Source organism: Palaemon carinicauda, chromosome 2, assembly GCF_036898095.1.
Source record: "Palaemon carinicauda isolate YSFRI2023 chromosome 2, ASM3689809v2, whole genome shotgun sequence".
Lineage (NCBI taxonomy): Eukaryota > Metazoa > Arthropoda > Malacostraca > Decapoda > Palaemonidae > Palaemon > Palaemon carinicauda.
This window is the reverse complement of record NC_090726.1, coordinates 43,654,993-43,677,715: the sequence shown is the minus strand read 5'-3', so window position 1 is coordinate 43,677,715 and position 22,723 is coordinate 43,654,993. Positions and strand designations below refer to the sequence as shown.

Here is a 22,723-nt window from a genome sequence, read left to right as displayed (position 1 = left end):
TAAAAATTGCAAACTTCAATCTCATTAAGAGTCTCACCAAACAGGACCCCAACCATGTGGTCGAAAAATACATATATATTTTTTCTCTTCATTCCTACATGACCCTTGATGTCTCCACACACGCTCATACACACAAACACACACACCTATCAACAACGCACGCATTGATAACCTATGGGAATTGAGAAGACAATGAGTGTGTGTGAATTTTTGTAAGAAACCACACTAAGACTGACCAGTCCCATCCAATGTTTTTTTTGACTGGCCTGTTCCCTCCCTCAGTGTGGTGAAGGAGATGGTGCGCTTTGGAGTCCGTGGGGTGTTCACAGCTGGGGGATTCCACTTTGTCAGGGTCAAGGGCCACAAGGCCCATCCCAGGGATGCTCCGATCCTGGCGGTGGCGCCCCACTCCTCTTACTTTGATGCCCTGCCTGTGGTCGTCATGGGGGCGCCCAGCGTCGTCGCAAAGGGGGAGGTCACCCAAGTGCCGTTCTTTGCAAGTACGACCATGTCATGTGTGTGCGTTTTTTTTTTCATTTTTTGTGTATCTGTGCATCCGAGGGGGAATAAAAAGCCCGTTCATGCACACGTGTAAACAACATCATTTTAATCTTAAAAAAACAAAAGTATATATGTATATTTTGGAGGTCATTAACCTGTTGTGTTTTCTTATATATAAGGTTTAGTATCCACAGGGTATATTTTTTGTTTTGTTTTTCCCCCTATTGTAAGTAAGTTACTCCTGGGATATGTTCCACTTTACTAATAACTAAAGCCAGTTTGGCTTTTCCTATATGTTGCTACTTCGTGCCATATGTGCGTATTGCTGATGTTATAAAAAAAGAGTAACTGACATGTTTGTATTGCTTGCAGACATCCAAAAAAAAAGTGCTTTTGTTTATATGTTATCCTAGATATAGTATGTATAGATAGTATGCAGTGTTATGTATGACATTTTGGTTTTTAGATGCGTGGGATTGTGTGGATGGAAATATCAATCCATATACAGTGTAGGTGCGTGTGGTTTTTTAATGTGTATAAATGTTCTGCCGTATGATACACGTATATGATGAAGTTGACGTCGCTTGCTGGTGATCGCCAGACTGGGGTTCGAGTCCCGCTCAAACGCGTTAGTTCTTTTAGTGGCTGCAACCTATTGGATCATTTGAATAATTTGTTTTACATGTTGATTGGGGTTCGAGTCCCTCTCATACTCGTTAGTTCCTTTAGTGGCTGCAACCTATTTGATCATTTGAATCATTTGTTTTACATGTTGATTGGGGTTCGAGTCCCTCTCATACTCGTTAGTTCCTTTAGTGGCTGCAACCTATTTGATCATTTGAATCATTTGTTTTACATGTTGATTGGGGTTCGAGTCCCTCTCAAACTCGTTAGTTCTTTTAGTGGCTGCAACCTATTGGATCATTTGAATAAATTGTTTTACATGTTGATCAGGGTTCGAGTCCCTCTCAAACTCGTTAGTTCTTTTAGTGGCTGCAGCCTATTGGATCATTTGAATAATTTCTTTTACATGTTGATTGGGGTTCGAGACCCTCTCAAACTCTTTAGTTCCTTTAGTGGCTGCAACCTATTTGATCATTTGAATCATTTGTTTTACACGTTGATTGGGGTTCGAGTCCCTCTCAAACTCGTTAGTTCTTTTAGTGGCTGCAACCTATTGGATCATTTGAATAAATTGTTTTACATGTTGATTGGGGTTCGAGTCCCTCTCAAACCCGTTAGTTCCTTTAGTGGCTGCAACCTATTTGATCCTTTGAATAATTTATCTTACATGTTGATTGGGGTTCGAGTCCCGCTCAAACTCGTTAGTTCTTTTAGGGGCTGCAACCTATTTGATCCTTTGAATAATTTGTTTTACATGTTGATTGGGGTTCGAGTCCCGCTCAAACTCGTTAGTTCTTCTAGTGGCTGCAACCTATTGGATCAATTGAATAATTTCCTTTACATGTTGATCGGGGTTCGAGTCTCTCTCAAACTCGTTAGTTCTTCTAGTGGCTGCAACCTATATGATCATTTGAATAATTTGTTTTAAATGTTATATAATTACTTATCAGTAAGTATTTCATCAGTCACGGCAAGTAAGATATTTTCCTTTTAAAAAGAACAAGGAATAACATTTAGTAATTTATTGGTATTTAAATAACAGCAAAGTGTTAAATTTCATCTTAGGAATTAGTGTATGTATGAATAGTTATAAAACTATGTATGTATGAATGATTAGAAAAAGTGTATGTATGTATTTATGTATGTATGAATAGTTAGAAAAGATGTATGAATGATTAGAAAAGTAAGTATTTATTTATGTATGCATTGTTAATAAAGTGCGTGTATTTATGTATGAATAGTTAGAAAGTGTATGTATTATGTATGTATGTATGAATAGTTCGAAAGTGTATGTATGTATGTATGTATGTATGAATAGTTCGAAAGTGTATGTATGTATGTATGAATAGTTAGAAAATTGTTTGAAAGTATGTATGAATAGTTAGAAAAGTGTTTGCAAGTATGTATGAATAGCTAGAAAAGTGTTTGCAAGTATGTATGAATAGCTAGAAAAGTGTTTGCAAGTATGTATGAATAGTTAGAAAAGTGTTTGCAAGTATGTATGAATAGTAAGAAAATTATGTTCATGTAGATATGAATTGTAAGAAAAGCGTATGCAAGTATGTATGAATATTTAGGAAAGTATATGTATATTTGTTATATACATGAAGTTAGAAAAGTGTATGTATGTTTGTATCTATGTATGAATAGTTAGAAAAGTGTTTGCAAGTATGTATGAATAGTTAGAAAAGCGTATGCAAGTATGTATGAATATTTAGGAAAATATATGTTTATTTGTTATATATATGAAGTTAGAAAAGTGTATGTATGTTTGTATCTATGTATGAATAGTTAGGAAAGTGTATGTATGTATATATCTGTATGAATAGTTAGGAAAGTGTATGTATGTTTGTATCTATGTATGAATAGTTAGGAAAGTGTATGTATGTTTATATCTGTATGAATAGTTAGGAAAGTGTATGTATGTTTGTATCTACAGTATGTATGAATAGTTAGAAAAGTGTCATGGTTGTGTTAGTTAGTGTTTGACATATGTCATTTTGATGTGTTCAATGTAAATATTTTTATTAATTTTTTTTACATGTTTTGTGTCCTTTACGAGCTATACTATTTGTTCCGTCCGTTTTGCTTCGAGAGCTCCATTAGTTCCCCATATATGATTCGTTGTGTAGTTATGATCATAATCTTTGCATTAGGAAATCGAGAGATAAGATTGACAGGAGGCTCGGTTTGATTTCCTTTATTGTGTCATGCCACGAGGGTGTGTGTGTGTGAGAGAGAGAGAGAGAGAGAGAGAGAGAGAGAGAGAGAGAGAGAGAGAGAGAGAGAGAGAGAGAGAGAGTGAGAGTGAATGTTTGAGTGAGAGTATGAGCGTGTGAGTGAGAGAGTTTGTGTTAGAGTGTGTGAGAGTGAGAGTAGGAGTGAGTGCGCGGGTGAGTGAGAGTATGAGTGTGTGTGTGAGTGAGTGTGTTTGTGTTAGTGTGTGAGAGTGAGTGAGTGAGTGAGTGAGAGCGAGAGTTAGTGTGTATGTGTGTGTGTGTATTACCAGGAATTAACACGGATTTTGGATGTCTCAAAAACAAGTCCATCCGCGGAGAATATTTGCTTTTGGGTAGAGAGAGAGAGAGAGAGAGAGAGAGAGAGAGAGAGAGAGAGAGAGAGAGAGAGAGAGTAGATGGTAAATTACTACATATGCTATAACTACTATTATTCTATTTAACCTCATATTATAAGTACTTATAAAAAAAGTAAAATATATTGGTTTATGTTTCTTTAGCTTTTGTACTAACTGGTGATTGGTTATTTCACAGGTAACTAATAAAAGTTTTTTTTTTTGTGTGACAAAGTTATTTTAAAAAATAGTGATAGAAAATTTCATATCATCAGGATGAATCTGCCAGGACCATGTTCATGCTTTTATTCTGAGCGAAGGCTTCATGCTTTTCCAGATTATTATTTTTTTTTATTATCATTAAGCCGCCTCTAGAGTATGATAGAAATAGTCTTAGCCAGAGCACTCTTCAGCCTTCCACAATTCAATCGAGTGAAGAATTATTTTTGACTTATTTTTATTTTTATGGATGTGTTTTGAATAGTTTTTTTTAGCTTTTTTAAACTTAGGTGTCAGGTTGTCCGTGGCACTAAAAGCTGTATTTATTTAACTTTTTATTTATTTCATAGGATTAAATTTTGTGGCGATACACTTTGTTTTGATTGTATAGTAATAGATTCGCTGCAAAGATTCCGGGCGAAATAAGCCCCAACCCCCTGATGACGTCATAGCTAGCTGCTAGCGCGGGAGACAACGTGATTGGCTATGACGTCATCAAGGGGTTGGGCTTAATTCGCCCGGAATCTCCACTGCGATTATAGTGAGTAGAAAATTTGTTTTTAAGTGACAGCACCATAATTTAGTAAGTATGCCTGGTGTTTTTTTTAATTGTGTTTTTATATGGAGCATGAACATCAGGTTCATTTAGATAGAAAATACAAATAAATAATCATTTGAAAATGACTTAAAAATTCAACATTGTGGACTATTGCTCCCCTGATATGTCTTTTCTGCCTCTGAAAGAACCTGGTGCAACTTCTCACTTTTACATAGAGAATAAAAAAATGATGATCACTTGAGGGTCAGGACTATGACCTCAGTGTTAGTGGTTATGATGAATTTTTGTTTCAACTGTTCTTTCCTGCTGCACATTCGCCTTAGAGATTAGACGCGTCTGAAAGCTGCCAATATACACATGTATTTATATATGTTGAGTGAGAGAAACTCGATTATGGTGTTTCTTATTCCTATTTTATCCACCTCATTTCACCCCCCACATTGAATGTTTCCATAAGGCTTGATGCCATTTTATATGAATTTATTTATTTATTTGTTTTTTCATTTGCTTCCACCCTACATCCATCTATTGTGACAGATTGAAAGGAGCTCCCAAAGGCGTGGAATAATGGTGGTGGGGAAAAAGATTGGGTTTATAAATAATCTACTGATTTTTCAGATTAAACTTCAAAAACTTAATTCTGAAGTGCAATATAAATGAGACCGATGTTGTGTTTTAACAGAAACCAGAACTCGCTAAATTGATCTGAATTTCCTATCATGAAACTGATCTGATTTCCCTCTTCCAAATTAATTCGGTTATCATCTCCCAAACTGATCGGGTTATCATCTCCCAAACTGATCGGGTTATCATCTCCCAAACTGGTCGGGTTATCCTCTCCCAAACTGATCCAGTTATGCTCTCCCAAACTGATCCGGGTTTCCTCTCCCAAACTGATCCGGTTATCTTCTCCCAAACTGGTCCAGTTATCTTCTCCCAAACTGATCCATTTATCCTCTCCCAAACTGATCTGGTTATCCTCTCCCAAACTGAACCTGTTTCTTCTCCCAAACTGATCCGGTTTTCTTCCCCCGAACTGATATGGTTTTATTCTCCCAAAGTGATCCGGTTTTCTTCTCCCAAAGTGATCCGGTTTTCTTCTCCCAAAGTGATCCGGTTTTCTTCTCCCAAAGTGATCCGGTTTTCTTCTCCCAAAGTGATCCGGTTTTCTTCCAAATTGATCTGGTTTTCTTCTCCCAAATTGATCTGGTTTTCTTCTCCCAAATTGATCTGGTTATCCTCTCCCAAACTGATCTGGTTATCCTCTCCCAAACTGATCTGGTTATCCTCTTCCAAACTGATCCGGTTATCCTCTTCCAAACTGATCCGGTTATCCTCTTCCAAACTGATCCGGTTATCCTCTCCTAAGCTGGTCCAGCTATCCCCTGCCAAACTGATCTAGCTATCCCCTCCCAAACTGATCCGGTTATCCTCTCCCCAACCAATCTGGTAAATTGGTCCAGTCATCCTCGCCCAAACTAGTCCGGTTGTCCTCTCCCAAACTGATCCGGTTATCCTATCCCAAACTGATCCGGTTATCCTCTCCCAAACTGATCCAATTATCCTATCCCAAACTGATCCGGTTATCCTCTCCCAAACTAATCCAGTTATCCTCTCCCCCAACCGATCTGGTAAACTGGTCCAGTTATCCTCGCCCAAACTGATCCTGTTATCCTCTCCCAAACTGATCCGGCTATCCTCTCCCAAACTGATCCGGTTATCCTCTCCCAAACTGATCCGGTTATCCTCTCCCAAACTGATCCGGTTATCCTCTCCCCCAACCGATCTGGTAAACTGGTCCAGTTATCCTCGCCCAAACTGATCCTGTTATCCTCTCCCAAACTGATCCGGCTATCCTCTCCCAAACTGATCCGGTTATCCTCTCCCAAACTGATCCGGTTATCCTCTCCCCCAACCGATCTGGTAAACTGGTCCAGTTATCCTCGCCCAAACTGATCCTGTTATCCTCTCCCAAACTGATCCTGTTATCCTCTCCCAAACTGATCCTGTTATCCTCTCCCAAACTGATCCGGTTATCCTCTCCCCCAACCGATCTTGTAAACTGGTCCAGTTATCCTCGCCCAAACTGGTCTGGTTATCTTCTCCCAAACTGGTCTGATTATCTTCTCCCAAACTGATCCGGTTAACCTCTCCGAAACTGATCCGGTTAACCTCTCCAAAATGGATCCGGTTATCCTCTCCCAAACGGATCCGGTTATCCTCTCCGAAACCGATCCGGTTATCCTCTCCCAAACGGATCCGGTTATCCTCTCCCAAACGGATCCGGTTATCCTCTCCCAAACGGATCCGGTTATCCTCTCCCAAACGGATCCGGTTATCCTCTCCCAAACGGATCCGGTTATCCTCTCCCAAACGGATCCGGTTATCCTCTCCCAAACTGATCCGCCCATCGTCTTCCAAACATATCCGGCTGTCGTTTCCCATATAACCTCTCCCAAACGGATCCGGTAACCCTCTCCCAAACGGTTTCAAACTGATCCGGCTATCATCTCCCAAACTGATCTGGCCATCGTCTCCCAAACATATCCGGCTATCGTCTCCCAGATCCAAACATATCTGGCCATCCTCTCCCAAACTGATTCAGTTATCCTTTCCCAAATAATCCGCTTTTATTCTCCCAAACTGATCCGGTTTGCTTCCCCCAAATTGATCCGACTTTCCTCCCTGAAAGTAATAATATTTCTCCAAAACTGATCCAGTTTCCCCCTCTTAAACTGATTTTCTTCCCCCAACTGATCGGGTTTCAACACTGCTATGGTAGCCTGGAAGAAATAATCAAATAATTATGAAATTGATTTTTAAAATAAAAAGCTTATATTTACAATTTAAGAAAGAACTGTATTGTTGAAAAGTGGACCTTGAACTTATTAAAGGAATTATGACTGTGAATCTGTGTTGTATACAAAAACAATTGTTTATAGTATAATGTTGATGACTAGCTAGGCTCGAATTAATATAGGAAGACATTTGACTGACTAAAGCAATTAAAAAAATAATATTGATTTCTTTTAACCACAAATTATATTGAAAATATTTTGGTTTTGTAGTGGAATTTATTATATTTGAAAGTAACACACTATTAAAGTATAACTTATTGTAGGGGATCCAGATGTATGTAGCATTCATGAATTTAAATTGATCAAGGAGTTCAGAAATGTATGTAGGTAACACCAAACTGGTTCATATCAGGAATTATGATGATCCCGGCACAGAATAAATAAAGAGTGTATTTCAACTAATTCTCAGTTGCAGGAGATGTAAAGTAAGGCATTCTCCATATGCAGTATACTTAAAAAACGATGCTTAAGTGTGTACTGTCACTGGAATTCTGCCTTTAAATTGGCACAGTTAGACGCTGGAATAATACCACGCCTTGCTCTGGGGAAGTACACCTTGTCACTCCTTTTCTGCTTGGCGAGTTCTTATGTTTAGCCCTCCTTACCACCTCTGCCATCTATCCTTACACTATGTTTGGTTACTTGCCACTCAGCAAGGGCGTAATAGGGGGCCACATCCTTATTGATATTATTACTTGCTAAGCTACTACCCTAGTTGGAAAAGCAGGATGTTATAAGCCCAGGGGCTCCGACAGGGAAAATAGCCCAGTGAGGAAAGGGAATAAAGAAATAAACTATAGGCTATAAGAAGTAATGAATAACAATATGAAATATCTTAAGATCAGTAACATCAAATTAGACCTGTCATAGATATATAATGAAGATAGGATAGTGTGCCTGAGTGTACCCTCAAGGAAGAGAACTCTAATCCAAGGTAGTGAAAGGCCATGGAACTATCCAAGACTTGGAGTGAGTTGTGCTAAGAATTCCAGTGTCCCAACTGTGCTTTATACACTTTAAGATACAAAATCTTGACAATACCCCTTGGCATTTTTGTGTTCCACTATGCATTTAAAGGGGCTATTCTTTATAACAAATGAAAAAAAAAGGTTGGCCGCTTCCGTATCACCCTCTTTGGTTTTCTGGAATGTCTTTGCATGTGCTTTTTGTATGTACTGTATGTTGTTTGGTATGTTTACTAGGCTGTACATTGCTTTGAATGAAATGGCTCTGCTCTTGCTTCGCTCTTCCTGAGAGAAATGCTGTAGGTTTTCATATGGTGATATTTTGAGGTATCCTGTGATACTGCATTATGAAGAATGTAGGATTTTTTTTTTATTTTCCCCATTTGATAACCCTTTTACCCCCAGGCTATTTGGAAATTTCCAACCCCTAATCCCCAGGGGTTATTTTTTTTCAAGCACATTTTGCAGTATATATTTTTTTTAATTGTTCTAACAGCCTTAATTTTCGTCATAGAGAGGTCAGGTTGGTCTCATTCTCTTGGAAAATGCCTGAAGTTTCTAAAAAAATTATCAAAAGTATGCAAAAAAAAAAAAAAATTTAAATAGCAGTTTTTTGCAAGGACGTACCAGTACGTTCATGGGGATAAAAGGATGAGTTTTGTGAAACGTACCAGTATGTCCTTTGGGGGTAAAAGGTACTCATTTCCTTGGGTATTAAATTTCAATACTATAAAATGGTTTTTGAAGTTGATTTTAAACTTTTTAATAGTTCAGTGTATCACTGTAATAAGTAGGTATGTGTTTGTATCAAGTGTAGACTTTGGTGTTTAATATATGAATTAATTTGACTGATAAAGAATGATTTTAACAAAGTTTAAGCGATTGTTTTTGCTTTAAACTTTATAGATTTGTATACAGACTATCATAGACAAGATTTTTAATTAATGGTCAGCTCAAGGGATATTGCTTCTTATCAGTTAAACAGAAAAACGCAAGATAAGTATTTTCCCGTAGGATAGATTAGTTTCATCTTAATAGATTTTTAAAATGGTCTTTTGATTTTTTTTTTTATTCCATGAGTTTGTCTTTTTATTTTGCATTATTTTAGGGGCCGTTTTCCTGGTCCTATCACACAGGGGAGCGCTTTGCCCCTACAGGACCTACAAGATCAGTTTTATCATATACATCCTTAGGTATTTTGCGAATCACACAGCATATTGCGTGTTTGTTATCAAATCCGCATTATCGAAGCACTTATAAAACAAGAAAGTCTTTAATCTTTAATCTTGAAAGCCGTAATATCTTCAGTCTTTCGGATGTCTAGGGGAAGCTTGTATAGTCTCGGGGCTGCATATTTGAGAAATCTAGAACCTAGAGTAGACATATACTGCCTTTTGATTCCAATAATTTGGAACCATCTGTAATTATTCTCCTTAAGGTAATTATAAATCCCTAGGGTTGTAGTGGCTGATGTGGTAACGTCCCTGACTGGTGGACTCCAGACTGGGGTTCGAGTCCCGCTCAAACGCGTTGGTTTCTTTGGACGCTGCAACCTCACAATCCTTGTGAGCTAAAGATGAGGGTTTGGGGGAGCCAATATGTCTATCTGCTGAATCATCAGCAGCCATTGCCTGGCCCTCCTTGCTTCTAGCTTTAAATGTTTATAGTTTGGTATACGAGTTGAAAAAATTTAATGTGTAGCGAAGTTACAATTAGTTATTGATCACTAGAAAGCAATTGATTCATCCTCCAAAAATTGATTAAACTCCCTGCATTTGTTAAAACATTGAAAGGACCAATTTACTTGCATCTTTTGGAGTAACTAGGGACTGTTTTGAAGTTATTTAAAGTTAAAGTTGCGGGTTTTAGGTCTCCACTCAGATGTTCTACATCATTCTGCTCGGGCGACCATAAGCCAGCAGGGACTATCACTAGCCCCCTCTAACCTCCCCCCCCAGGTGCCATCCTGGGGAGTACCCCCCAGGTGCCATCCTGGTGAGTACCCCCCCCCAGGTGCCATCCTGGTGAGTACCCCCCCAGGTGCCATCCTGGTGAGTACCCCCCCAGGTGCCATCCTGGTGAGTACCCCCCCAGGTGCCATCCTGGGGAGTACCCCCCCAGGTGCCATCCTGGGGAGTACCCCCCCAGGTGCCATCCTGGGGAGTACCCCCCCAGGTGCCATCCTGGGGAGTACCCCCCCCCAGGTGCCATCCTGGGGAGTACCCCCCCCCCCCGGGTAGAAGATCTCACACTATCTGCGTCCTGGTGGGGATGCGAACTCCGGTCCTCTGAAACAGATGTTGGTCGTATTTTCCCTTGATTCATCTTCTTTTAAATTATAGATTATAAAATGATAGTTTGAAATTAATGTCCCCTTTCATGTCGTGTCTTTGTATGATGAAATTTATCCAAAATTTCCTCAGAAGGTGTTATGTCCCTTGAGCCACAGTATTTTGGCCATCCAATCACCAATTTAAGAATGGAATTGCAAGAAATTGTTACTTTACTGCAATTTAGCAACATTGCAAGCTTAAAAATCCATCAAAACTTGAAAAATACCAATTTTCAGAATTGTCATCTTTGCGCATTCCATTCTGTCAGTCTATTATTATTATTATTATTATTAATTGCTAAGCTACAACCCTAGTTGGAAAAGCAGGATGCTATAAGCCCAGGGGCCCCAACAGGGAAAATAGCCCTGTGAGGAAAGGAAACAATGGAAAATGAAATATTTCAAAAGCAGTAACATTAAAATTAATATTTCCTAAATAAATTATAGATACTTTAACAAAACAAGAGGAAGAGAAATTAGATAGAATAGTGTGCCCGAGTGTACCCTATTATAAATGTAGGATGTCATCTAGATTCTAGAGTCACTCCCTCAAGTTCTAGTCCCTTTTTTTTGGACATGTTACTAAAACTATACGAGATAGGACTTTATAACATTTATTAACGTATAGCTGATTAAATTTCCTTTCCATCGATATATAATATTACGTATTTTGTAAAATATTTATATGCGTAAATAATAAAAGATGAAAAAATTAACGTATAGCTGATTAAATTTCCTTTCCATCGATATATAATATTACGTATTTTGTAAAATATTTATATGCGTAAATAATAAAAGATGAAAAAATTAACGTATAGCTGATTAAATTTCCTTTCCATCGATATATAATATTACGTATTTTGTAAAATATTTATATGCGTAAATAATAAAAGATGAAAAAAATTAACGTATAGCTGATTAAATTTCCTTTCCATCGATATATAATATTACGTATTTTGTAAAATATTTATATGCGTAAATAATAAAAGATGAAAAAAATTAACGTATAGCTGATTAAATTTCCTTTCCATCGATATATAATATTACGTATTTTGTAAAATATTTATATGCGTAAATAATAAAAGATGAAAAAAATTAACGTATAGCTGATTAAATTTCCTTTCCATTGATATATAATATTACGTATTTTGTAAAATATTTATATGCGTAAATAATAAAAGATGAAAAAAATTAACGTATAGCTGATTAAATTTCCTTTCCATTGATATATAATATTACGTATTTTGTAAAATATTTATATGCGTAAATAATAAAAGATGCAAAAACTGGATGTAAATTACGTCAGATGGCGCTGTAGGGAACGAAGTAGGGGAACATAAATCATGTCCAATGGCGCTGAAAGGGTTAATGTCTATTTCAATGTTTGATTATCGTGCATTTGAAGTTTGATTTTTTATTTTAGTTTCACCGAGACTGAAGAAATTATAGCTGAATTGTTATACTGTATAATAAAGAACAAGGCTTTTTTTTTTACTCATAATTTTCAAAACTAATCTTAATGAAGTAATTTACTTTTTATGAGAAGACTGCTTATAGTTTGTGAGAATTTTGAACTTTTTATAGCTAGTTGGTTAAAAGAATTTCTAGTTCATATGTTTATTTTTGGTAAATTAAAATTTTATCTGCTCTGTTTGGTTATTTGGTATTTTGGTTGTTGGTTATTTTGTTTTATATTAGATGTGCTTTATTTAGTAATCTTTTGTGGTATTTTGCCAATGTTTTTCATTTCTTGAAATTAACTCATAAATATACTGTTAGGAATTTTGAAAGTTTGATCATTTATATATATATATATATATATATATATATATATATATATATATATATATATATATATATATATATATATATATATATATATATATATATATATATATATATATATAGACTTTTTAAATATACTGTTAGGAATTTTGAAAGTTTTTGATAATTTATATATATAGACTTTTTATCGGCATTGCCTCCTCCCTTTGAATATATAATTTGACAGCTTGATTTTATTCGCGAACTTTATTTAATATATTCACTTGATTTCGAGGGCCCAAAATGTTGGTATATTAATGGTTTCTAGTCGTATTGCAAGTGATAGAGCGACCGTTATAAAAAGTTCGGTGCTGAAACAAGGACACTAGTTAAATATTCAATTGGATTTTTATTCCCCTTCAATATTATTGTTTTTCCATGGATATTTGTTAGTTCTGTAGGGTAAGGAGAGACGATTAATTAGTCAGTATTTTAGTAAGCTCAATTTTTGTAAGAGGCTGAAAATCCTGGTATTAATTATCTCTAAAAAACTTCAATTACATTAAATCCTTATTTATTGTGTTCCTTGTGTTCCATTTTATTTATTCTCTTTAGAAAAGAGGGAGCAAAATATTAAAGATAATTGATAATGATAGGTAAATATGTTAATAGAAAAAGTGGGTTTTTACCGACTCTACTTTTTCTTGAATACCATAGGAACTGGTTGAGCAATATCCCCGCTGAGGTCTGAAAAGCAGCAGTAATTGCTGTGCTCTTAAAAGTGGCAGTGGTTGTTGCACTCTTAAAAGCGGCAGTCGTTGCTGTGCTCTTAAAAGCGGCAGTCGTTGCTGTGCTCTTAAAAGCGGCAGTCATTGCTGCGCTCTTTAAATGCGTCAGTCGTTGCTGCGCTCTTTAAAAGTGGCAGTCGTTGCTGCGCTCTTTAAAAGCGGCAGTCGTTGCTGCACTCTTTAAAAGAGTCAGTCGTTGCTGCGCTCTTTAAAAGCATCAGTCATTGCTGCGCTCTTTAAAAGCGGCAGTCATTGCTGCGCTTTTTAAAAGCGTTGGTCATTGCTGCGCTTTTTATTTAAAAGCGGCAGTCATTGCTGCGCTCTTTAAAAGCGGCAGTCGTTGCTGCGCTCTTTAAAAGCGGCAGTCGTTGCTGCGCTCTTTGAAAGCGGCAGTCGTTGCTGCGCTCTTTGAAAGCGGCAGTCGTTGCTATGCTCTTAAAAGCGGTAGTCGTTGCTACGCTCTTAAAAGCGGTAGTCGTTGCTGCACTCTTTAAAAGCGGTAGTCGTTGCTGCGCTCTTTGAAAGCGGCAGTCGTTGCTACGCTCTTTGAAAGCGGCAGTCGTTGCTGCGCTCTTTGAAAGCGGCAGTCTTTGCTATGCTCTTAAAAGCGGTAGTCGTTGCTGCGCTCTTAAAAGCGGTAGTCGTTGCTGCGCTCTTAAAAGCGGCAGTCGTTGCTGCGCTCTTAAAAGCGGCAGTCGTTGCTGCGCTCTTTAAAAGCGGCAGTCGTTGCTGCGCTCTTTAAAAGCGGCAGTCGTTGCTGCGCTCTTTAAAAGGGGCAGTCGTTGCTGCGCTCTTTAAAAGCGGCAGTCGTTGCTGCGCTCTTTAAAAGCGGCAGTCGTTGCTGCGCTCTTTAAAAGCGGCAGTCGTTGCTGCGCTCTTTAAAAGCGGCAGTCGTTGCTGCGCTCTTTAAAAGCGGCAGTCGTTGCTGCGCTCTTTAAAAGCGGCAGTCGTTGCTGCGCTCTTTAAAAGCGGCAGTCGTTGCTGCGCTCTTAAGAGCGGCAGTTGTTGCTCCTCTCTCAAGAGCGGCAGTCATTGCTGTACTCTTAAAAGCGGCAGTCTTTATTGATTTGCATTATTTTAGTGATAGGGTACAACTTTTCGAATGTATAGTGATATAGAAGGCGTTTGTATTCACCATTCTGATCAGCTTAAATTCAAATTTATTTTATTCCCCCTTGATCTATTAACATTAGACTGTTTTCTGATACTGTATACCTTTGAATTCATTCTAAGCAACACAATTTTTTTTTTTTAACTCGCTTTCAAGAAACGAGAAGAGACTGACTTGTGTGGTGGTGGAAACTTGATTACTTTGTATAATTAGCAAATGTTAATTGATAAGTTATGTGTTTTTCATTTCGAATGTGATATGTTGTGACTTCTTTTTTGAAACGTCTGTTTATATATTCTTAAAACTTTACTATAGAAATGCACAGTGTTGATATAATCTAAAATTCACTTACCTTTGCTGAGTAGAAACTTCATGATATAGGCTAGAATATGCATTTATGATACTTTGGTAACTACAGTGTAGTGGTAGAAGAAAGTAGATTATTATTTTTTTCTGTAAGATATGTAAACAAACCTTGCATAGCTCTTGTTATAAAGATGAACACTTGGACGGCTCTTTTCTGACCTCCCTCTGATGTGGCAAGCTGGGTTGTGCTCTCCACACCAGGCACTTTAAAAGATTTTTAAGAATTTTGTTTTTAGCTCCTGCCGTTACTGCTACTGCTAACAGTAGACACTCTCTCTTTCATGTGCAGGAGAAGTAGCTGAAGCTCTTCTTTGAAACTGTCTTTTTACCTGTCTCACACTCTCTCTAAATGTTCTGTAAGTCACATCGTAAAAGTACAGTGCAGAACCACCTGTAACACTTAGCGTAGTACTGGAAGTCCTCAATTTACAAACTTTTAATAGGTTCTAAGAAGCTGTCTGTAAGTTGAATTTTGTTAAAATTTGGCCTAGGCTTCACCTAACTTGCATGCTTGCAATTTTCAGCTGCAAAGATCAACAAATAGTCATGTTTCATATTGTAAATGTCTTGCCTACTGCATTAAATTGTATAATAATGTTTCATTACAGTTTTTCATTGTAAGTTTTTAATACAATAAAATACAAGTCAAATGTTCGTACGGCGCATATGCGCGAGTCGAACGTTCGTATGTTGAATGTTCGTAAGTTGAGGACCTTCTCGGTGTGCTCTTCCTGTCTGGCAGCATACGAGAGCAATCCTTTTTTTTCATGATGTATCTTTCTCTTTCAGAGTTCCCGTAAGGCTTGTGATTGTTGAGCTGCTTGCATGAATTCCCCCAAATGTTTGGCTGTTACCTGATTTTTTTTTTTCTATAAAGCATATAACCCTTTTGATTGTTCGAATGTGAGTGCGTTGACTTAATGCTGGGGAAGTCATGATTTTTTTTGATGGATAAATAGCAATGTTGATAAATATATTATGGCATTCTGTGGTTGTATAAAGATTGTTACTCTATCTGTATGCAGTTTTGTTTTGTAATGATGAATGCCAGTGCAATGCAGTTCAAGGATTCTTGTTATAAATTGCTAATTTTTACTGGAATAACTTTAATTACGCAAATAACTCTTGTGTTAATTGCTATTCACTAAATTTTCACTGTATTACCAGAGATTATAACATATCTTACTTTGAATTTTAGATGGATTACCAGAGGATGTAAACATATCTTATTTTTAACTTTAAAAAACGCAATGGGTATGCTCATATAAATAGATTTTTTTTCGAAATGGTATAGAGTAATATTGATATACTCTCTTAACATATGCCTTCATAAACAATAGCTTCATATCATGTCATTGATCATCGCGTCCACTGTTATTTCAGACTAGTTATTGTATTCAGATTTAAGAACAATTTTTTCAAGAACTTTTATCCATTGGCTCTGCCAGGAAACTTATTAGAGTTCTCTTGGGTTCCTCTTGTGACTTCAAGTTTGTTTTTGTATACTGTGTATGCTTTTTAATCCTTCTTAAGGGCAGCAAATATAAAGACAAATGTGGATATGAAAAGTAATAGTTTTTAAGGTTAATTTTTCCCTTGTAGGCTAAAATTCTTTATTCATGTTATTTAAAGGGACTGAGAGTTATTAAATTCAATTTGAAACTAATTATTCGCTTGTAGGTTAAAATTCTTTATTCATGGGTTATTTAAAAGGACAAAGTTTTTAAATTGAATTTGAAACTAATTATTCTCTTATAGGTTAAGATTTTTTATTCATGGGTTATTTAAAGGGACTGAGAGTTATTAAATTCAATTTGAAACTAATTATTCTCTTGTAGGTTAAAGTTTTTTATTCATGGGTTATTTAAAGGGACTGAGAGTTATTATATTAAATTTGAAACTAATTATTCTCTTGTAGGTTAAAATTCTTTATTCATGGGTTATTTAAAGGGACTGAGAGTTATTATATTAAATTTGAAACTAATTATTCTCTTGTAGGTTAAAATTCTTTATTCATGGGTTATTTAAAGGGACTGAGAGTTATTAAATTCAATTTGAAACTGATTATTCTCTTGTAGGTTAAAGTTCTTTATTCATGGGTTATTTAAAGGGACTGAGAGTTATTAAATTCAATTTGAAACTGATTATTCTCTTGTAGGTTAAAGTTCTTTATTCATGGGTTATTTAAAGGGACTGAGAGTTATTAAATTCAATTTGAAACTAATTTTTCTCTTGTAGGTTAAAGTTCTTTATTCATGGGTTATTTAAAGGGACTGAGAGTTATTAAATTCAATTTGAAACTAATTTTTCTCTTGTAGGTTAAAGTTCTTTATTCATGGGTTATTTAAAGGGACTGAGAGTTATTAAATTCAATTTGAAACTAATTTTTCTCTTGTAGGTTAAGATTCTTTATTCATGGGTTATTCAAAGGGACTGAGAGTTTTTAAATTGAATTTGAAACTAATTATTTTCTTGTAGGTTAAAGTTCTTTATTCATGGGTTATTCAAAGGGACTGAGAGTTTTTAAATTGAATTTGAAACTAATTATTCTCTTGTAGGTTAAAGTTCTTTATTCATGGGTTATTTAAAGGGACTGAGAGTTTTTAAATTGAATTTGAAACTAATTATTCTCTTGTAGGTTAAAGTTCTTTATTCATGGGTTATTTAAAGGGACTGAGAGTTTTTAAATTGAATTTGAAACTAATTATTCTCTTGTAGGTTAAAGTTCTTTATTCATGGGTTATTTAAAGGGACTGAGAGTTTTTAAATTGAATTTGAAACTAATTATTCTCTTGTAGGTTAAAGTTCTTTATTCATGGGTTATTTAAAGGGACTGAGAGTTTTTAAATTGAATTTGAAACTAATTATTCTCTTGTAGGTTAAAATTCTTTATTCATGGGTTATTTAAAGGGACTGAGAGTTTTTTAATTCAATTTAGACAATTTCTCATATTCTAAAAAACTATTATTTTTCCCCAACGTTTGATTTTCGAGAGAAAAAAAAAATTTGCTGCCCTTCACAGCTATAGTTTTAATTTTTTTAGGTGAAGCGATTGTCTTACTTGTTGGGAAATTAGGTTTTAATTGGACATATTTGACATTGCAATGACGTTAGCATTCCACTGTGCTAATACTCTTATTACTCTCTTAAATTATGATGACATAAATCAATAATGCTTTAATGATGGCTCCTTGAAGGATGTTAAATCCCATTTTTTATTAGGAAATTGTAGATTCTTGCTTTTGAAAGTGGTAAAAAATTTACCTTGGCATTGATAAACATTTATCTTGGAATTGATGAAATTTACCTTGGAATTGATGAAATTTACCTTGGAATTGATAAAAATTTACCCAGGAATTGATGAAAATTTAACTTCGAACTGATATAAATTTGATTTGGAATTGATAAGAATTTACCTTGGAATTTATTAAAAGTTTAACTTGGAATTGATAAAAATTTAACTTGGAATTGAATTTTTTTTATCTTGGAATTGATAAAAATTTACCTTGGAATTTATGAAAATTTAATTTGGAATTGATAAAAATTTACCTTGGAATTGATAAAAATTTAATATGGAATTAATAAAAGTTTACCTTAGGATTGATGAAAATTTACCTTGGAATTGATATAAATTTAATTTGTAATTAATGAAAATTTACCTTGGAATTGATAAAACTTTACCTTGGAATTGATAAAACTTTACCTTGGAATTGATAAAAAATACCTTGGAATTGATAGGAAAAACTTTACCTTGGAATTGATAAAAAATATTAACTTGGAATTGATGGAAAATATTAACTTGGAATTGATAGAAAATATTAACTTGGAATTGATAAAGAAATATCAACCTGGAATTGATAAAACATTTTAACTTTGAATTGATTAAAGAATATAACTTGGAACTGATAACAAAATTAACTTGGAATTGATAATTTTTTTTCACTTGGAATTGATAAAAAGATGAACTTGAAATTGATGCAAGAATTTAACTTGGAATAGATACATTATATGATAAATTATGACTAGATTTGTTAAACTTGGCTGTATATAATAGGGAAAATATTTTTAACGGCAGTTTGTCATACTTTTGCTTATAATATGTGGAAATATGCTTAATTTAGAATAGATTCAGTTTATGAAAAGATTAAATATATTTATGTTACCTATTTTAACTTACCATCAGGAAGTCCCCTCAAAGGCTATTTGGGGTGTAAATAGCTATGAGATGTGTCAAAATACGTCCTTACGCGATATCCCTTGGAGAAATTTAAGTGATACTCGCTCCAGGAGTTAGAATTCTGGGTACCTTCGGTAAATTCTCTGGGATATATCATTGTAGTCACATATAACTTAGGAAGCTACTAATGAAGGAACTTCCATCAGGACGACATGGCTCTTTCACCCAAAAATAGATTTTTCACTACGCTCAAAATCCGTTTTTAACCCAATGTAAGTTTTAGTCAATGAAATTTGCTCATGTCGGGAGGCATGTTTCCCAGAATAGATGTTTAGGAGTTATATTTGAAACAAATTTTTTGTGTCTTTAGATGTGAATACCATACATCGAGTTACTAAATGTGTAAATGCTCTAGGTGTCTTTTTAAAGAATTATATTTAATTTTATAATGTATTCTAGTGCATAGTGGGTTAGAAGTTCCTCATGGAGTCCATCTTAAAGCATTATCATAACGAAAAAAGAAAGTTTCAGATGACTGAAGTAGTTTTTAAAGGACTTTAGCTAAATGTATTCTATATAAATTCCTCATGGAGTCCATCTTAAAGTATTAACAAAATGAAAAAAGAAAGTTTCAGATGACTGAAGTAGTTTCTAAATGACTTTAGCTAAATGTATTCTATATAAATTCCTCATGGAGTCCATCTTAAAGTATTAACATACCGAAGCAAGAATGTTCCAGATGACTGAAGTAGTTCGTAAAGGACCTTAGCCAACCTTTTCCCATAGGTACAGAGTTGTGATGTCTTATTACAAGTGAATGAAATACATGTGTGGGAAGTAGCCTTATTGGTAGTTTGTGTTTTGTAACTCCGCAGGAATATCAGATGGTATATGGGCGTTTGCGGTAGAATGATGATGAGATGTTTTGCGTTCCAATGGGTGAGAATCAAAGGCCGTATGGCAACCCGAGCCGAAGCACCTATCATTATTGTTGGGCCTCATAGCAGTTTCCTTGATGCCATAGCAGTGTTCTGGTCCAATGTCCCATGTCTGGTGAATCGGATCGAGAACCTCCAGCTTCCGCTATTTGGCAGTAGGTGTTTGTTTAGCTATTATTGTATGTAAGCACAGATGGGACCTTTACAGCTTGTGTCTTGGTCATCTCCAGAGGCTAAGTAGTTGTTGTTGGAAGCTTAGCTGCAATGACTTAGTGTAGACCATGATACGAAAATGGTACAGTATCTATTCTTTTCTTTTTCTTGTACAGTACAGTACAACTGTAGGGAAAGGGCTTTTATTTGTGACATTTGTGGTCCTGTCTTATTTTTTTTTTTTCAGTATCGTATTTGACAGTTTAAAACTGTTAGTAGTTTTCAGATGGAAAAAAAGATAAATAAATACTATACTTTGTATGGGGTTTAGTACTTGTACTCAAGGTCTACTATGGAAGTAGAGCTATTGATTAGTAGATAAAGTTTATATTACAATATTTTTTAATGTATTTATATAAAGTACAATTCATAGCTTTACATGTGCCTATCTGCTGCCCCAGAATGACTGGCTAAGTAATCGGTATATGGTAAATGAAGAAGTTGTAGCAGAGAGAGATTTGGAAGTGGTGTGAACCCCCTGAGAATTGGACTAACTTTCAATGCACTATTACCCATGACCACCTCTTAGACCTTGTCCATGTCTATATATGATCCAGTACAATACAGCAATAACATTGATGACCACCTCGCATGACCTTGTCCATGTCTATTTACAATGCAGGACAGTACAGTATTAACATTTAACATATGTGAATACTAAGATTTTAATTAAGTGTGTCAAGTCATTAATACAAATCATTTCAAGAGATGTTTCCTGATTCTTAAAAATTCTCATCCTCATCCTACTGTCTTAATTTTCTCTTGATAAAATCTAATTAATTTTGTTCCCTCTGGCCATCCCCATTAGACCTTAAGACTTTTCAGATCAGTGGTTGAACAACCTTTGTAATTTCCAACATTTAAGTAAGTTGTAATTCATCATCATCATCATCATCTCCTCCTATGCCTTTTTAAGCAAAGGGTCTTGGTTAGATTTTGTCAGTCGTCCCTATCTTGATCTTTTAAATCAATACTTCTTCATTCATCATTGCAAAGGATTGTCTCCTATGATCACCCTCTGATTTTAGATTCTGTACCTTTTGAGTTTGAGATCTTTGTCTTTCATCATAGGTTAGATTTCCTTTTCCTTTTCCTTTTGTGACAAAGGACAATTTTCTCTCAAATTGTCACTTTTGCTCGTATGAAATCCATTCTCCCATGACTTTTATATTTAAGCCTTACATATGATGACCAATGTATTGGCTTTTATAGCTGATAGAATATTGTGAATGGCTGAAATTCCAGTAATAATATCCAATTTACTGTGAATTATTCACTGGGTTTTGGGCACCCTGCAAGAAATCTCCATACAGTATTGGATTCAACAAGTAAGATGACTCGGATGCTATGGTGTTTTTATTGATTTTTATCATCATCATCATCATCATTATTGTTTTTAATAAGCAAGAATTCCTGAAAGCTGTTCTCTTTTTCTTTAGGCTTCAGTGAGCAAGATGACTTGGAACCCATGGGCTGTATTCATGCAGAATTTTAACTAGAAGTCTTGCATTTTTCTCATTAAGAAATGAACTGTATTTGAAAAGACTATGAATAATTTTAGTTGACACGCACAAACTCTTTATTTAATTTTCTTTTGTGTTCTATACCCATGTGTTTTTTGTTAATTTTTTTTTTTTTTGTTTTCTAGTCCTTGGTGAATTTACTTCCATTTGATTTTGATCTGAGATCCAGTTTTGTAGGACTTAGGGTCCTGCATGTGTTGAGTGGTTGAACAGACAAATGTCATGATCATATTTACTTTTCTAAATATGAAGATAAAAAACCATAATCATCCCAAACATTGACATAAATAAGTTTAGAATGAGAATAAAAATGGTATGATATAGACATAACTATCTCTTTCATCTCATCTATATCCATTTTCTCATGACATAGGTAAGACCTCTCAGACCTTATGATGAGCGTCCCTTTTTCTGATTGTGTACATAACTGTGCCTATGGGTCTCTAGAGGACCAGTCTTCTAGATATGATCAAGCGAAAGGTACTGCCCTTTTCTCCTCAGTTTCCATATTCTAATAACAGACACTTTGAAAGCATTTTCATACTACTTTACTTTACTTACTTTAAGGGCTGCTTTTCTGGTCCTATACAGCAGGGGAACCCTATTCTCTACAGGACCTCCACTTGTCATTTTATCATTTCGTTCGGAAGCATTCAACATTTCACACCGTATATTGCTCGATTATTGTCAAATCCACACTAGAGTAGTCTCATCATCTTTTCTTATAGCCCAATACAATAGTAAATTGTAATAGATATACTCTTTATGCATTACGTGTGAGCTGTTGAAGGGATGTTTGCATAAGTTTCATGTCATGTGAGAAGGTCTTAGTTTGGAATCTAGTTAGTGCCAGTCATTATTTTTCAACCGGGAAACTTGTTGAATAAAAGGACATGTATATAATGACTGGAGGCATGGTTATATAAACTTTCTCTGAAAAATGATTTGATATATACTTCATAAGAACACATCACAAGCTCAAAATAAGCTTTTTTGTATTGAAAACTTATCACTAAACTTATAATTTCTTTCTTTCACTATCCAGATTAATTTTTTTGCATTAGCTTGTTAGGTGAAGAAAGGAGTATCGATGTCTATCTCCATCCAACAATGCTTAACAAAAGCTAATCACAATATTAGTGTGGATCTTTGCTGGTTTGGGTTGTTTGAGCCAGTGAGGTAGTCACATGTAAAGAAATGGTTTGTACAAGTT

The 22,723-nt window shown here is 35.4% G+C and overlaps 1 protein-coding gene across 3 annotated transcripts in view; it reads left to right on the top strand.

The window, feature by feature from the left end:
* Positions 1–22,723, top strand: part of LPCAT (lysophosphatidylcholine acyltransferase) — a 107,299-nt gene that overhangs the window by 41,986 nt on the left and 42,590 nt on the right. The window contains exons 1-2 of one of the 3 annotated variants that reach the window (XM_068355027.1): positions 364–500; positions 19,712–19,929. In XM_068355027.1, coding sequence (XP_068211128.1) covers positions 19,728–19,929 — 202 coding nt within the window. In that variant the 5' untranslated portion in view covers positions 364–500; positions 19,712–19,727. Of the gene's footprint in view, positions 1–282; positions 501–19,711; positions 19,930–22,723 lie in introns of those variants that run through there. The other 2 variants (XM_068355014.1, XM_068355022.1) reach the window with 2 other exon arrangements.